Source organism: Diprion similis, chromosome 12 (assembly GCF_021155765.1).
Source record: "Diprion similis isolate iyDipSimi1 chromosome 12, iyDipSimi1.1, whole genome shotgun sequence".
Classification (NCBI taxonomy): domain Eukaryota; kingdom Metazoa; phylum Arthropoda; class Insecta; order Hymenoptera; family Diprionidae; genus Diprion; species Diprion similis.
Window position 1 is genome coordinate 4,353,183 of NC_060116.1, and position 17,988 is coordinate 4,371,170.

General features: G+C 36.5%; 3 protein-coding genes across 6 annotated transcripts in view; all 3 read left to right on the top strand.

Annotated features, from left to right (window-relative positions):
• The window catches only part of LOC124413195, a 48,494-nt gene extending 41,279 nt beyond the window's left edge, over window positions 1–7,215 (top strand). Inside the window, exon 2 of one of the 2 annotated variants that reach the window (XM_046893622.1) lies at window positions 4,986–7,215. In XM_046893622.1, coding sequence (XP_046749578.1) covers window positions 4,986–5,923 — 938 coding nt within the window. In that variant the 3' untranslated portion in view covers window positions 5,924–7,215. The remainder of the gene's footprint in view (window positions 1–4,985) is intronic. The other variant, XM_046893623.1, reaches the window with a different exon arrangement.
• A 1,195-nt stretch (window positions 7,216–8,410) lies between these two features.
• LOC124413202 (26S proteasome non-ATPase regulatory subunit 8) lies at window positions 8,411–9,733 on the top strand. The gene is made up of 3 exons (XM_046893635.1): window positions 8,411–8,558; window positions 8,826–8,898; window positions 9,019–9,733. The coding sequence occupies exons 1-3, from the start codon at window positions 8,451–8,453 to the stop codon at window positions 9,636–9,638; spliced, it is 801 nt and encodes a 266-aa protein (XP_046749591.1). The 5' UTR covers window positions 8,411–8,450; the 3' UTR covers window positions 9,639–9,733.
• Window positions 9,734–10,180: 447 nt separating this feature from the next.
• On the top strand, window positions 10,181–17,908 carry LOC124413183 (nuclear factor related to kappa-B-binding protein-like). Of its 3 annotated transcripts, XM_046893588.1 has the most exons (16): window positions 10,184–10,777; window positions 10,937–11,169; window positions 11,260–11,522; window positions 11,662–12,020; window positions 12,141–12,493; window positions 12,725–12,851; window positions 12,930–13,045; window positions 13,121–13,309; window positions 13,466–13,684; window positions 13,850–14,208; window positions 14,316–14,648; window positions 14,852–15,035; window positions 15,176–15,728; window positions 15,813–16,016; window positions 16,183–16,494; window positions 16,650–17,908. In XM_046893588.1, the coding sequence occupies exons 1-16, from the start codon at window positions 10,574–10,576 to the stop codon at window positions 17,085–17,087; spliced, it is 4,446 nt and encodes a 1,481-aa protein (XP_046749544.1). In that variant the 5' UTR covers window positions 10,184–10,573; the 3' UTR covers window positions 17,088–17,908. The 3 variants fall into 3 exon arrangements, with proteins under 3 accessions (XP_046749545.1, XP_046749544.1, XP_046749543.1); XM_046893587.1 differs by having other exon boundaries at window positions 15,176–16,016; XM_046893589.1 differs by lacking the exon at window positions 16,183–16,494 and having other exon boundaries at window positions 10,181–10,777; window positions 15,176–15,851; window positions 17,022–17,908.
• Window positions 17,909–17,988: the final 80 nt, after the last annotated feature.

The window sequence follows — 17,988 nt, forward strand, 5'->3', positions numbered from 1 at the left end:
TATATATATAAGATAATTAAAATATATAAGAATCGTATCATTTAATGCATATATAATACATCATATGTATGTGTATATAATAGTTGATATAAAGCACGGTGTGTACAAAAGTCATAACGGGTCGCGCGCCGCGGAAACGGTACTGCGTCCCAAATGGAAACAAGTCTTACTGCCGTGTAAGCGTGCATTATATACACACACGTCTTGTATGCGTATAACGTGCAGGTATAACGTGACGAGGAATCAAGTGCTCGTGCTGTCAAGTGGTGATGGTGATGGTGGTGGTGGTGGTGGTGGTACTGCTGCTACCGTTCATTGTACGAACGTATGAGTTCAATTTCTAATTTTGTAAATTCCTTTTGCCGCGCGCCGCGCTTCACTTCTACAGAGTGACCGTCAGCTGTGAACGTGCCTTAGTTACATGCATTACACGTTCATGTGTGTATGTGTGTTGGTATGAAAGAAAGAGCTACGGAGAAAGATAGGAAAGAAAGAAAAGATGTAACCCCCCCTTCCTTTCTCTTACACACAAGCACACATGCGCGTGCGCACGCGAAATCGCAACACCTCGTTCCGACTATATACTACACAATCATCGCTACTGCTGCGCTTCTTTCTATACCTATTTGCAATATCGCGCCAAGGAGATACGACCTTGCTAATGTCCTTGCCTCGAGCAGTTCCTTGTAGCTGCTGTGTAATACCCAGTAAAATGGTGGAGAAGAAGTAGAACATAATGAAACAGAAAAATTCCAGAATATATTCATAATCCAAAGATGACGATCCGTAACGTGATAATATATCAAGCGGCAATTTTATTTTCCTGAATTAAATGTGCATATTAAATTATAACTATTTTATGTGATTGAGGTTATAATGAAAAGATCGTCAGATACACTTCTAAAACATCAACTGAAGAATTGATATTACAAGTTTCGGTCTTCTTGATGACGTAAATTGATATTATGATTGAATATTATTTATTCACTATTCTTCATAAATTTCGAAAATTGTATGATAGTGAAAAATCAACTTAACGTGATATTCCACTTAACGTAGTACGCTTATCTTTTGCCAGAATCTTCCTTTTTAACGTAAACAAAAGTTTTTAGGGTAAAAATCGCAAATTATTTTTCTCTAAAACACACTATTATACATAGTTATAATAAATTTGATCAATATTGAACGATATGTGATTTTTGTCTGCTTTTGAGAACTGACATTTCAGTTTAAGGGAACGGGATTTAGCACAGTCACTTTTTTTCTACTACACAAGTTTTCATCATTATAGTCTCTCTCTTATAATGAATAAATTCAAGCCGAATTACGAACTGGTTCCAAGTTCCATCGTCATCCATAAATAAAATACAACAATTCTTTTCCAATCTGCTTTCAACGCATGACTTTCATCTGTATAAATGGATCTCTGCGTTCTTCGCGGTGCTGTTTACCACGTATTGTACACTCTATGTATTTTGTTGGTTGGACGGAGGAGAGCAAGTGTCCTAAGCTAGACGATGGTGGAGGCAGGCATGGTGGGCTAGCTGCCTAGCTGGAGTTCTTTGTAGGTACTCGAACCTACAGTATAACGCTATAATGCTTTGCTACATGCTATACTTGCAGGTATACTGTACTAGTACTATTTCCGTTAGTCAGTCTATCTTCTCCGTTGTACTAGACGTTTTTTTTCTCTTTTATTTATTATTATTATTATGGGTTTTTTTTCTCGTTTCGCTGGTTTGTTTTCTATCCGTAACGCTCCGTTATATATATATATATATATATATGTATTTACACGGTCACGCTCACACCACCAACCATAGTATACCCCATATTATCACAGTTCGCTCGCGTATTAATACGTGTGTAATGCACGTACGGAATTAAATATTGAGAAACTTGTCCTTGAGTGTTGGCTTGTTTAGTGGAATCGCGTTTAACTTGTTCACGTAGTTATGTTGAATACACTATACATGTATCGTATGTAAGTATAACAAGTCTTGAGTATTATACATACACACGTGTTAATACTGGTATAAAATTCGAATGTATAATATAATCGAATGAAAAAACTATTATACATGTACCTACCTGTAATACCTATATCTTCGATGCATACTTATAGTAGCGATAGTAATATGTAATAAAACAATAATATAACGTTATAGTTGTATTAAACGCGTCGACTTTCGTTTTTTGGCTACGATCGATCGTTACGTTGTTGTCGCGCGTCGTCGTCGATCACTTTTACAATACAAGTTTGCAACGTTTATATCCAACGTATACGTATACAGATTGAGACAAGTACCTATACAGAATCATTTGTTTTCAATATAATATCTATATGTATAATACGAAACCACAGTCGTGTATAGCCTTGAAGGATGTTTGTGGTTATTTATAATCTAATAAGATCACAATATTACGTCGTAGGTGCAGGTGACATTTTCCATCCTACTGCATGTGATATGTGCACGCAACTGATGAATTATACCTATGCATATAGGTATGTAACATGTACAACCCCACACAGACACACACACGCGCGCACGCACATATGCATACGTGCAGTTAGCAAGATGTTTTCACGATTTATATTGTGCCTATTGTATTATATGTATATATACGCCGAATATTTAACTGTAAACTATTCGGTAATTCTTTTTGCCCTGTACATTCCATCCAAGGTCTTTCTCGAGGCGCTCGTGACCAGCGAGGATCCTACGAGTTGTAGTTACTTTCCATTTTGATTTGCGCAACAATAACGACGACGACGACGACGACGCCTGTTAGGCACTTCTAGCCCTGTAAACTCGTACACAGCATTGTTTTCATAGATACAATATTGTCATTGTATTTATTTCTTTTCCCTTTTTTTTTTTTTTATTAATTTTTTTTTTTGTTTCTCTCATTTTACGTCGATCCGACGATTTCTGTTGATACACATACATATGTCGTCGCATTTAAAGTTGCGAAATGGTTAGCGGTGACGAATTAAAAAATTGTTATCTGCAGTAAGACAGACTTTTGCTCTGGAAAATCGAACTTTGTCGTATCATGTAAATTGTACATTATAATATGTCTTTATAATACATATATGTATATGTTATTATGCACTTTGAACAAGTGAACGTCACTTACCCACCTGAAGCTATGTATTTGCTGTAGTATACAATATACCGCTAACTTCGCAGCGGTTAGGTAACGTGTCTCAGCATTTTTCGCTCCCAGAGAAAGTTAACTCAACCACTGTCCGATCTCTAGTTTTAATAGCCAGCCTTAGTATCGCATCGTTCACGGGAAGCGCGTGCATGAAACTTGTTTGCATACATCTAACACGAATAGACACACATACACACCTACATACACCTATATACGTGGACTATGTAAAGAATTGTAAATATAGAAGTATTTTTGTGTCAAGAGTGTGAATATCAGCTCTTGTATAATAGTATATATAATTTTAACTTTGCATGCGGTAATCCTTATCTGTCCTGTGCACGAACGCCCGCAGTATGTATGTAAAATATTAACAAAATGTGCAACGGGTTGCATTTTTACCGATCCATGAAATGCCCCTCACTCCCCCCTTCTCCGAGCGCGCCTCAGGCCGCGACGTAGGTCAGGATTTTCTCTACTTCGGTGATGGAGAAAAGCAGTGTTTTCGGGTGATTTACACTAGCGCTAAGGGGGTTTTGATTTGATGATTTTATAAGCTTGCTTGTGTGCGCGCGCGGTATATGCCCTGTTGTTGTCAGATAACTGCTGTACCTCTGTGTGTGTGTGTGTGTGTGTGAGAACGTGTGGATGCGTAGAGAAGGTGGTGTATACGTGCAGTAGATCTGTATGTATAACGGTGGCCCGGTGACAGCGCCATACCAGCGCATATTGTACGAGTACCGTGTGTATACCTAACAGTCTGAACACAAATCGATTGAATCCTCGGGGCTATATAGTATAGAGACGAGGATATGGTTTGGCTTCGTTGTTGAATCGATTGTAACTCGTCTCTGTATTACGATTTATTTAGAACCTGTGTATTATGAACTTGTCGTGTATATCTAAGGTATTGTTTATACGTGTATGGAAAAATTAATTCGAATCTATTACAGGCAATGTATGTATGTATGTACATACATGTGACGTACCTATGTAGAGTAGGTAGAGTGTTTCGATGGCTGTTGATGCAGTTATTGCGGATATTCCATAATCATTAAAGACTTTGTACAAATAAATTTTCGTGTAAGCTGATGAAGAAGTATAGAGAGAGAATAAGAAAAAAAAATCTTTTACACGAAATATTAAGACATTGTGTGTATAAGATATTCCTATGCGTTATATATATAGTAAATTAAATTTATACAACGTTTTTGAGATTAGAGTCACCAATATAATCGTCGGAATTTAGTTTTAAACTCGTATTTTCTTTTTTTCAAATATAACCTGACGATACACGTCTCTAGAGACCATATGCAACTAGTGTATAAATCTCGTAATTTTTGAGGAAACGAGCCTTTTTTCAAAAGCCTTCGTCAAACTGTACCTACCCCCCCCCCCCCCCTCCCCCCTCCCTCCACCTCTCTCTAAGCGCATGCATGTACGTAGTATACGCGTGAGATCTATTTTCGACGAACGAGGGTCAGACACTTTTGGGCATACCGCATGCGTGTGGGGAAGTCACTTCCGACTTCTCCTGACGTCACATCCTTCTTCTCCACGAGCCAAATGAACCGAATCTCGTTGAACGTAAAAGTAAAAAAAGAGAATCATTCCTGAGTGTGGCTAACAATAAAATGCTTAGAGGACGTCGCACTTTTGCCGCTACATTATTTTATGTGTAGAAAGTTACTCGCGTACTTGCGACAATATCGTATAAAAGGTATCGCGATTGTTGTTGCAGATAAGATTTCGATTCACCTATAGATATAATACGTTTATGTAATAAATTCATGACTAACGAGGTGTTGTTGTTATTTTTGTTACAGACGTTAAGATGAGACTTGAAGAAGATTTGGTTATACGGCGAAGTCGTCCTACAATGATTTCGGCGAAATATCGAGCTCGCGAGGAACGTCGTCGTTTGTTGAAGATATCAGCTGGTAAACTGCGACGTATAGAAGATCCGGAAGCGAGTCTTTGTCGATCTGTATTGATCAATAATGCGGTCAGAAGATTGCAGAGGGAAAATCGTGATGAGAAATCGAGGAGCTACGGGTTGTCTGTTACTTACTTGGATGATTCATCGAAGGAAAATAGCCTGCATGGAAATATGAATATAGATAATATAGAGAATGATGTGTTGCAAAGGAAACGGTTGGGCGACGATGACCAGGATATGACCATTAGCCACAATTCAAGTCCGAAGAAACAACGCCACGACGATTTGGATTTCCAAGACGATGTTTTTAGCGATTTTTACATCCTGCCACCGACGCCTAGACTCTTATCTCATATCGATGACGTTGTGATACCTCAGGTTGATAGTATAAACGATGTTTCGATTAATAACGGTATGGACATTGTTGAAAACCGTTTGAACATTAACATTGACTCGTTAAACCCTACTAAAAGCCGACTAAGCTTGTCTGACAGCAGTAGTTTATTCCTAAACGATATTGCCGAAAGTTCTTTGAACTGTAACGAGAACCTATTGAGGACATCGGACAGCCGATTATTCTCCACAGAATCTGCTATGATGGATGTTACCACGGACGGTCATGACGTATGCGACGGCGAGAGGATCACAGAATTTTCAAGGTTCTCCGAATCCGCGAAAACCCTCGAAGAGCGGCTCGTCGACCTTCAATCCCTCGACGAACATTACGACTTGTCAAAGTTTGAACGCAACAACAATCAAAGCTGCGGCCGAGCCTTCCACGATATACAAACATTTCATAGTCTCGTACCAGGTTTAGAAACATAGGAAAAATAACACAATACATAAATTTTATATATATATATATACATATATGTACATGTATGTGTGTGTGTATATATATATATAATTTTTATCTACATGTAATGATAAGTATAATAATTATAATCACAGTTGTATTCAAACTGTATACATATTATACAAAGTTGATACAAAAAGGGTTGTTGTTCCGACGAGGAGTATAGTTTCTCTGTGCAATCGAAATGCTTTTTTTTTTCCTATTTTCCTTTGATAGGTCGTTCTTTTTTCAATTCTTTACTCAAAACTAGTTGAAATATTCATGCAATGGCAATTCGGATATTACTATACATACGTTATCTCTCTATATTTCGGTTAGACTTTTTTTTTTCTCTTCTGATTAATCAGTTTTACATATAATATTACGCATGGCGAAGCGTACATATAACGCGCACAAAGAGAAGAAAGCAAGAGGGGAAACCAAACCATTTGTACGAAGCAAACTTGTAGGTTGCGTTAGAATTTTCGTTTACTTGATTCTTTTGTAAATTTATTTTATTTAAAATAAAATCATGCCCGTCCATTGGCATGGTAGTTTCCTTGCAAGCTATGACTTCTCTGGTATAAACAATTGTACACGTGTATACTTTACCTACACATATTGTTTGTATATAAATATATTATATATATTAAAACAAAACGAAAACAAAAACACACAAAAAAAATAAAATAAAATAAAAAAAAAATCGAAAATACTTTTTTAAATCATGTTGACACACAAAATGTATATTAGAATATTGATGAGTGAATGGGAAAAAATTTACGAATGAGGGAAGAATATAAGGCTAATTCAGTAAGACCACGTTGTACATAAATAAATATAACGCTTCTTAAATATTTCGATTCATTTTAAACAATACCATCTAATAGACCTAGGATTATGTTTAATATTGTTGTCTGTATTGTTCCATTAATTTTAACGTTAACTCATTAATTATTTCCAGAATGTATTTGAAATTTATGTCAAATTTTTTCGTTTGTTCTAGAAAGTGTAGTATTGAATTACATATTTGAATTTATTGATCGTTTTTTTAATCAATTTATCGGTTGGTATTTTCTCTTTATTTTTTCTCGTGCACCTAGAATTGCTTGTCTTTTTTTATTTATACTAATATCATCTGATAAAATGGCATGCGGCCGAGTACTAAGAGCTGAATAGATATGTATTCTGTTATCTCGCGAATAAAACAAAAAAACATTTGGATTCAATGAATCGCATGTATTTAATACGAAAAATTTTGTACTTAAGAGTTGCAAATTATCAAAAAAGAGGAAACATGCGCGGCCGTTTTTAGACATGAATATAATGTTAATGTACAGTACAACTGCAACATACATATTCATATATCAAAGAAATTTCACATACGTTCATTGCTGCTGCTGCTATCACTATTATGATTATCAATATTATTATTACTATTATTACTATTATTGTTATTATTATTATTATTATTATTATTATTATTATTATTATTATTATTATTATTAAACTTTCGGTTTTTACCTGCATTAAATATTTCGATACAAAAGTACAGCTAGAAAAAATATAAATATATGCAGTTATATTTTCTGCTCGTCTTACCATTCTAAATCGGCTTTCAAAAAAGGAAGAAAATCAAAGAAACTCTTTGGCTGAATTGCAAAGAATAATTCTTGGCGGTAATTAGAATTTGGCTCGTATTTGGAAACGTTTAAAACAACATTGTTATATTATGATGATTATTTTGTTCTGTTGAATCAATGTTTTTTTCCCATTATCGATTTATCGGAAAATTTCGACAATGACCAAAGTGAGCAGTATCTAAAGTAGACTTCCAAGCTTCCAGTTAGTGCCCAGGCTGTGGTTAGCATGGCTTTGATGCGCCAAGTTTTGTCTGAATGTTTTACAAATTTAAGAAACGAACAAAAATAAAGTGTAAATTTTGTAAAATTATACGAACAAAAGAAAACGTAATATGGAAATGAAATTTTAAAAAGTGGCCCAATATTCTGTAAATAGCTATATATTAGCCCATATGTTAAATAGTTATGTATAAAATTTCATACGTTGTGTAAGTTATAGGACTAGTTACATGAAATCAGTTACCAATTATACGAAAAAAAATTCGAATAAATCTATAAAATATTATTTTCTTGATGCTAATTGATCACTTATGACTATGTATAATTAAGCTCTTTATTACTTGACCGAAATTTAACGAGGTGGCGTAGTAATCTCTACCTATAAGAGAATGCACGCGATATACACTTATGAGTTGTTTTTTTTTTTTTTTTTTTTTTCCACCACTATTATCGCTCACTTCAGCGTACTCTACTGGAAATAATACTAACTATCTGTCTTTTTTTTATCCTGTATCATATCCGTCGAGCAATTGAGAACGAAAAATTTACCGCTAGGTTCGTACTTGTACCGAAAGGCTCAAGTTAGGCTACGAAATTTCGATGGCTTGTTTCTCTGAATATCTTATAGTCACTGGTTGAATTCAACGGTGGAAAGATGGCGGCTCTGAAGGAAGTGGTGTCACTATATCAAACTTTAAAGAGCGAATGGACAAAGAAACCGTGTAATTTACAGCAATGCGGTCAAATTTTAAACAAATTAAAGGTAAAAGGTATTTTTTTACGTTATTTACATTTACATTTGTGATCCATGTACCATCGATGCGTAGATCTAACCTATTTCGTTATGTGTCAAAGTGAACAATCATCCTCCTTTAGTTACATTTGCAAATGTATTGTTAGCAATATCCGAATTAATGTTTGTACATCTGATGGTATATCATGTTTCAGCGCATAAAGTACTGCTGATTATTATCATTTCATCATGCTATCGTAATGTTGAATTGACAAATAATTCAACTTTTTTCCATAGATTGGCTTGACGCAGTTGATGTTTTTACCTACATCAAATAGCAGCGCTTCGCAAAAGGAACTTCTAATCGCCCGTGAGTCACTGTTCACTAGAAAAGTTGAGATTACTTTATTTTTGTTATTAATTTTCAAATCTACCTTAAAGATTGTTCTCATTAAATACTACAAATTACTTTGTGTGGTTTGAATTAAAGGTGATATTCTTGAGATTGGAGTACAATGGAGTATCGCTACGGAGGATATACCATCGTTTGAGCGTTACATGGCACAATTGAAGTGTTATTACTTCGATTACAAGTTGGAGTTACCCGAATCTGCGTACAAGTATCAGCTTCTGGGATTGAACCTTCTGTTTCTGCTGTCTCAAAACAGAGTAGCAGAATTTCACACCGAGCTGGAATTACTTCCTTCGGATCAAATACAATCAGATGTTTACATCAGACATCCTCTGAGCTTAGAGCAGTATTTGATGGAAGGTTCATACAACAAAATATTTCTCGCCAAAGGGAATGTCCCTGCAGTGTCCTACAACTTTTTCATCGATATTTTATTAAATACAATTCGGGACGAGATTGGTACTTGTATGGAAAATGCATACGATAAAATATCTGTCAAAGATGCCTTGAGGATGTTAAATCTTACAACAGAAAGAGAAATCAAAACATTTGCCACGAAAAAAAATTGGAACCTTGGAAATGATAGCTATTTTTATTTTGGAATACCGAATGAGAAAAAATCTGAGGAACCAATTCCCAGTGCCGATTTGGCTACTTTGGCAATAGACTATGCAAGGGAGTTGGAAATGATAGTGTAAATCTTTAATAAAGAAATATAATAAGAATTATAAGAAATCTTTACTTGCTATACTTGAAATTTGTATTTAAGATTGAATAAAAAAAATGTCCAAAATTGATTTCTCGTATTTGTAAGATACTAAAGTATGTTACTGGCGCTCGAAACAAATGTGACTCATTCAAATGATACAAATTATTCTGATACAATGTGTCTAATATATTCAATCATTTAGAGGTGGCCACATGCAATTAAATATTTTAGTACAACGAATAGGAGAGTCACAAGTAAAATTTACACAGCTGAATATTGTTTGATTCAAAGAAGGAATAGTAATAGATCTAAAAATACTGAATTTGAAAAAAAAGGTAATGTTTGTCAAGTTTCGTATTTTAGAAAATTATGGAAAGTTGAAATGCCGTTGAATAAAATTCGCTCGAATGGAATGCTCCGATGCAGTCGAGAGACCCTGGTGATTAGTTGTGTTACGCTGATACTGCCTGCATGATTTCCACACGAGGTGGCGCTACCTGCTCAAAATGGCTGACCAGAATAAATATGGAAGGGAAAATGAGAACAACCAATCGATGTTTACCCTTCTAAACATTGTTTATGAAACATTACATGAATGAGAATGGAGAGTAGGAAAAATCCATAAGCTCTATGTAATCGTTGTACGGATAACCTTTTCCCTCGTCACTGAAAGTCGTAGCTCAAATCGAGAGCTGTTACCTCTAGCCGGAGTTCTCGATCTGCGCCATGACAATAAGTTTGATAATTTCGTGACGACTTGCCGTCAAGTCCACAGTATCTAGTTATGAGGATCTTGACTAGAAATTATATCTGTGTCAAGTTTAGTGCTGTACAGTGAACTCGGTTGACAATAATAACTCGTGATAAATTCAGGCATCAAGTTAGCCTACAACTCTTATCATTTCGTTTGATACTCCAGTGGTAATGGATATCGATGAATGCTCTGGTGGTGAATCTGTGGAGGAGGAAGAAGAGGAGGAAGAGGATTCCACACGGTCGAATAGCAGCAGTAGTAGTAGCAGCAGCAGCACAGTTGACACCAGAGATGACAGCGGAGATGAACAATGCAGCAGTGCCTCGGATAGTCAGGCCTCAGCTGACGACAATGAAAACTCCGAAGACGCCGTAGTAAGCCGAAGCTTTTTACCTCATTCCACAAATTTGAAACACCTGACTAACTTAGTTTTAGCCAACTTGTATAAAGGATATCTTATGCCTGAATATATTTGTTATAAATATTATGAAGTGTTACTGTAATGAAAATAACATTCCGTGTAAATTATGTAGCGATGGGAGACATGTGTCGCTATGGGGAGGAGGGTAAAATTGCCACAAGGACTCTGCGAGCATCTGACCATTTTCCAAGAATTATTCGACTATTCGAGAATTTGGAATGAAAGTTTGAGTGAAAGCGACAAGGAATGTTTATCCCGGTTTCTACCAACGTTTCCTGAAGATTGCGATCAGGAGCTCGAACGTGAAAAAACCTTGCGTATGCTTTTTAACAGAGAAAATTCAAGGTAACGTAAAAGTTCATTGTATTGTAGACATTTGAATTGGAAAAAAAACGCTGAGTTTTATTGTAAATCCTAATATTTTGTTTACTTCAGATACGGCGTTGCAGCTTTGGATGCATTCCACAATCATGTATCTGCAGGGCATTACCGCCCCGATATTAGAAGAATGTGTAAATTAGTGCGAAAAGCACAACAAAGGAGATTGCTTTACGAGGAAAGAAAACGTTCGTATGAGCTGGCTGGGCAATTGCTTAAATCCAGAGAATCTTTATTGGCCAGTGCTTATAAGCAGGGCTTCAGTCAGCCAACTAACCGGATATCTAAATTTCACTGGAATAAGCCTAGACCTGCTATGGGTAAAGAATGTTTGCTTAGATTTGATAACAGTTTGAAAAGTTGAAGTGTATGAATAACAAATTTTTCGTTCATTGATGATATTAAATATTATTATTCTATGTTCTGCAATGTAAATTAAAATGATGACTTATCTTTCAGTTGAGGAACGTACCAGACAGCGTTACTTGGAAGAATTAAGTGCTCTTAGAGCAGAACTTGGAGTGAATATGCGAGCTATTGTTGAAAGCTCTTCCGAGGATGAAGAGCGCTATTCACAACAGCTGCATGCTAAGAAAAAGAAAAAACGTTTAACTATGGCTTTTCAAGCAGCACCTATTAAGACACTTCAACTGAATCCTGATGAGGACACTGTACGGCCTGTGTCATCTACTTTTCACCAATCAAAGTTTGGGCTCCCTTTGGAGAGTCAGGGCTTGTCCCTACTTGGCTACGAACAATCAGATGATGCATATCGGGCCATGTTAGCTGCTCACAAAAAACGGCGCACTAGACGAGATGTGCGTTCCAACAATGAAGTTTCCTTATAATCTTGTTATTATTCTTTTTAATAATGATCATTGAATGCCCTAGAACAAGGGAACGTACATTTTATTTATATATATATATGCGCATTTCAGAATCATCCAGAATTGAATACTCAGGGGATTTCCTTGGCCGAATTGTCGCGACGTGCTCAAATTGGGCAGAAACATAAACTATCATTGAACAGTGCTGTTCGTCCTGTGGTTGTTAAAAAACGTATAAAACTTGAACAAACGCCTTCTGGTCCCCCTTTGGCCTCAAAATCTGTTCACGTCAGTCCTGTAAAACCTGAAAGTGACAACAGTGATTATTCTCATACAATCGATAATGACCATCGACAAATTATTTCTGCAGTCGACTCAAGTGGTCCTTTGAGTACAGTTAAGATGGAGCCTGTAGATACATACGAACCACAATTATCAGGGAAAAAGAAAATGTTCTCTAACTCGTAAGTAACCAGATAAAACAAGTAAACTAATGTTTGGTTACAATGTAAAATGCTAGCCACATCGTATTTGAAACCGTTATTCAATATTTCACTGTACTTTTAATGAATCTTTACTTTGATACTGGCAAATATTAAGTTATATTTCTTTGTCGAACCATCAAAAAACAATTTTCTCTCATATTTCAAAGGATATCACAAAGAGTTACATTTCATCATCTGATTCCCTTTCAGGTGTTCGGGATTATCAAATTCAAGTGGAGGAATATTACCATCGACCCCTGTTGTCAAGACGGAGATAGAAGATTTTGAATATGATTCAGAGATCAAAACTGAGGTCAATAATAAAGCTAGTGATGAGGTATCAAAAAAAAAACCCTATACTCTTTTGGATTTCAGATACTTTTGAACTTTGTCAACATATTTTTTTATGCAATAGAGAGAAACTGAAGATGATGAAGAGGATGACAAAAAAACGTTAGATTTGGAGAGCATAGACATGATGCAAATACCGATTCAGTTAGATAATGGCATTGATCTTCTGGATGATGTGAAGTCAGTATAAAATCGCAGTATTGAATATTGCTTATTTACATCAGGTAGTAAGGGATTAATTGATTAATTTGCTAGGTGTGGTAGTGACGTAACTCAAGAAGGAGAAGGAAGGGAGGGTGATCTGATGCAAGAAACTCACTCATGCTTCTTTTCTCTCCTGAGAGATGCGTTTGTTTCAAAGGGAGAATATCGAATGAGTACTGCAGAGATGAGAGATGCAATTACGCAATGGCAGGGTAACCCGATTTCTCCGCTCAACGACTGGTCAGTAATAAGTACATTAAATGACTTTGAAAATTTCATATCAAATTTTATTTCTATCAGAGAGCGCTATATTATGTTTCAGTAATTAACAAACTCTAGACTTAAAACTTTCATCTTTCATATCATACAGTTCTTATCAATTGAGTTTTCATACAGGTATTCATTAGCACCTTCTTGGCCTGCTCTCGTACCTCTTGCTCTTGGATTTCTTGCTGGAGAGTTAGTCTACTCTTCACAGGAGACAGATCATCCAACGGAACAAGAACTGGTCCCATATTTAGAAAACAAGGGAAGAGGCGTATATGCGTGGATAGGAGCTGGTAGAGATTCAGACTCTCGTCTTGCAACCTACTGTGGCCGTTTTCTAACTCATCGGTAAACATTAGTTATTCAAAATAAGAACATAATAAATTTATTTGATCCATTGCGTATATCATGTTCATAGAAAGGTGAATGTAAGATATCACTTTTACCGAAAATTAATTTGAAAGATCGTTTTACACAACTAAATAATATTTACATTGATCAACGTTTTTTCAGAGACTCTTTAGGACCTCCAGTGCATTCTGTGAACAGCGCTAACATCGCCGCTAAACAACAACAACAGCAGCAACAGCAGTCTGCTAATAGCAGTAGTAATACCTGCAGGGGTGGAAGTCCTGCTGCAGAAATTACAGCAGGTGGGGATGGGTTAATGGGCACAATGGGTGAGTGGGAGCCACCAAGAGCTCTATGGCCAACAGAGTGGAAGGTCCGTGCTTCTACGGTTGAGGAACGGGAAGAGTTCAGAAGACAAGAACAATTGCGATATGCAACTCCACACAAGGCATTCACATATAGGATGCATGGTTATGCGTCTGTTGTTGGTCCAGTGAAAGGAATTTATCAACATAATGTCGGTACGAGCTATGATGAGTGGACAGATAATCGAAATTGACTTTTGAATTTTATTCTTACAATTAGCTTTCGCTTTACAAGAATGTAATCCAAACATGTACCATTTAAGCTTCCGGACTGAACAAACCTCGGGGGCACTCACTACTGGTAGCAGATAGACCAAATTTTGTGACGATCCTTGCACTAGTCAGAGATGCCACAGCTAGACTACCCAATGGTGAAGGAACTCGCGCTGACATCTGCCAGCTGCTTAAAGATTCGCAATATATTAGAGATCAGGGTGATAATGGTGATGGCAGCCACGACAAAGAGGGTTATTTACATTCCGTCGTGTCAGGAGCTCTAGATCGGCTTCATTATGAGGCAGATCCCTGTGTTAGATATTACCCCAGGCGTAAGGAGTGGCTTTACCTACACCGAGCAAGATCTGAATCTGAATTTGGTTTGTACCTATGCTTTATTTGTTGCAAATTTCTGCCATAGATAAATTCTTTTACCATATTGTAAACTTTTTTCAAGTTTCGATTTATGACTTGAAATTATAATTATGACAGAGGATATATTCCTTTTTCGCACCGCATTAATAGCTGATACTTACGTGGAAAAGCTCCTCGATAATAGTCAAATTTTAATCTCTGCAAACAGAAATGTACCATCAACAATTGCAAGGTGTGGCAAAGAATAAAAAAAATATTGGAGGGGCATCTCGTAATAAGTCCGCCAATCCAATCACTAAACCTGTCAACGGAAATAAGGAACTGTCTACAACTAAAGAAACAACTCCGAAAAGAGAAAAAAAGACATTAGTCCCACAGCCCGGTATTGCCAGGTAAATATTGGAAAACATTTTGAATCCCATCTACAGTAACGTCTTGTTATGAATTGTGAAAATAACCGCGGTAACTTTTTTTTTTACCGTTACGATTTCACCTGTTTTCAGGATTTTCTAATTTCATATTAACCTTACAGAAAAGAGAATCGTAAGGCTGAGGAATTGATAATTGAATCAAGTGATCAGCCTGTACCTGTAATTGCTACCGCTGTACCTACTTCATTGAGTACAACTGCTGCGCCGGTCGTTGTATCTTCAACCGCAAATACCTCAGACTCTCCAATAGAAAGAGAGAAATTAGTTACTGTCGAAGTAAAGCCGCAAGTTAATGTACAACAGATCAAAAAAGTTGTTACAGGGAAGCCGATTACTGTGCCTAAAAGTCATACAACAAATGCTTCTCAGAGTTTACTGCAGTCAAATCAACACTTCCCACATCACCAAATTCAAGTATCTACCTCCGCTGGCCTGCAAACAATTCGTCTTTCTGGGCATTCCGTACTTCACTCTCAAACCTCTACTAATTCACCTGCATTGACCAATACGAACACCACAACAAGTCCGAATATAACAACCATATTATCGGGTACAAAAATCACTCAACAGTTGCAGCAACAGACATCCATTTCGAATCAAACAGGAAAAAGTATTTTACAAGCTGTTAAACAGCAGCAGCAATTGCAACTGCAACAGCAACAAACACAACAGCAACAACCAATTGTACAACAGCAGCAACAAGTAGCACAACCACAGCAGCAACAACTCCAACAGCTGCAGCAACAACAACAGCAGCAACAGCAACAACAGCAACACGTTTTACCAGGAAAAACGTTACTTGCTTCACAGATAAAACTGGTTAGTTCTGGTCAAATCAAATCACTCCTGACCAGCCACGGGTTACAGGGACAGACAATATTTATTAAACAATCAGCATCTCCAACAACTACTCAACAGCAGTTGCAACAGCAACAATTGAAGGTAAATAATCGCTGATATTAGATGAACGTACGAAAGAAGAAATTGTTGTCATAGTTTTTAGTAAACTGCAAAGTGTCAGATCAATGACACAGATGTAACTGTCAGGATGAAATTCTGCTCAATAAATTACTTGGTGTTTATTTTTGTGATTATTACATGATTTCAGCAACAGCAACAACTTCAGCAGCGGCTTGTTAATAGTCAACAGCAACAACAACAGTCTTCTGGTATGCAGCGAATAATTGCCCAAATTGGTGGTAAACCAATTGCTGTGCAAATACAACAGTCTCCACATCAGCAACAACAACAGCAAAAGATATTGGCCAAGGTTCTAACTAGCGCAGGTGGCGGTCAATTAATCTCTGTCGAAAGCTTACTAGCTCAAAAAGGATTAAAGCTCGCCACAGCGACAACTCATACAAGCCCTTTGAGTCAAGTCAACAAACAAGGAAAACAAGTGATACAAGCACAGTATCAGGTTAGTACTACTGTAAATCGGATACCATTCGATTGTTAGGAGAAGTCAAACATATTGTAGTTTCTAAGAGGTCCATCACCATATCTGATTTCACTTTAGAATTAAATTTCTATATGAAAAAATTCAACCTACATGACAGATGTAATTATTCTTAGGTTGTGTCGCAGGCTGCAACAGCAGCCCAATCAAAAGTGACCGTCAGTTCACAGCAGCAACAGCAGCAGCAACCTCAAACAGTACGAATGGTGGCTGCTCAACTTGCGGGGAAACCAATAATGTTGGCCAGTAGTAGTAAAGGTGTCAGTGTTGCAGGTGGAACAACCGGGGTAGTGTTAAGCAAACAACAACAACAGCAACAACCTATTATTTTACCTAGCCAACTGCTGAACATCAAAACACTACATGGATTGAAGGTCATACCAGCACCTGCTGGTTTAAAGACCGGAGCAGTTTATGCGCGTGTTATTGCCCCCTCTGTACAAACTACCACTGCGAATCAACAACCACAACAGCAGCCACAGCAACAGCAGCAACAACAGCAACAATCGTTACCAGCAATGCGAAATCCATATGTCACGCCCCGTCAAGATTAGGCTTGATTTTTATTTATTGTCTTTACGTTATTAGTAAGTATAGTAGAAAATAATAGCAAATGATGTCGAAGGTAATTGCCGAAACAAGAATGGTGTAAATTACATAACTAATTTACGATCCCAGATTATAAATAGGTATATGCACTCGGGTATGTACGTTTCTAACTGTCATCACCTACACTTATACCAATTCTGTTCAACAGTTAGGTCGGCTGAACGGTTGTCCAGAGTTCAATAATTTGAACAATTAACAATCAAATCGATGATTTTAATATTTGTACGTAAATTAAACTTATTTAAAAAGTATTGTGGTACCTACAGTTTTGACTTGGTGAGTATTTGAAAGTTTAATAATTCCTATGAATTCATAGGTGGAAAATTAAACTGTGTACATATCGTATAAAATCTCCCCATTGAAACGATTCACTTCAAAATAAACTAATTCCCTAAGAATAAAATCGGATAAAATTGTTACTTTCATAAATTGTTGCAAAAAAAAATCTGGCATAATAGATTCATGGGCTAAATGCATAAAGAGTTGTATATTTAATTGTTTTTATAGTAGTAACACTTTTGTTTGAAGAAAATTACCAAGTTGAGAGCAGCTTTGCAAACATTATTATGGTCAATGAAACCAGATTATGTCGATTCAAATTTTGCACTTTACTTTAGAAAAGAAGCGTAAAAAAAAACCACTACTTGCTGTTTTGAAAGTTGCAATGAGACTGCAAGACTGGTTCCTTAATGCCCAAACCATTACTTCTAATTTGTTTCAAACTAAATTATTTCGAGTTTAGGGTTTTTGAAGTTGGTTAACTGTATTTCCAAAAAAAAAGGTGCAATTTCTTTGTATTGCTGACATCAATCAGACTATTTGTACATAAACAAGAATATGTGTGCT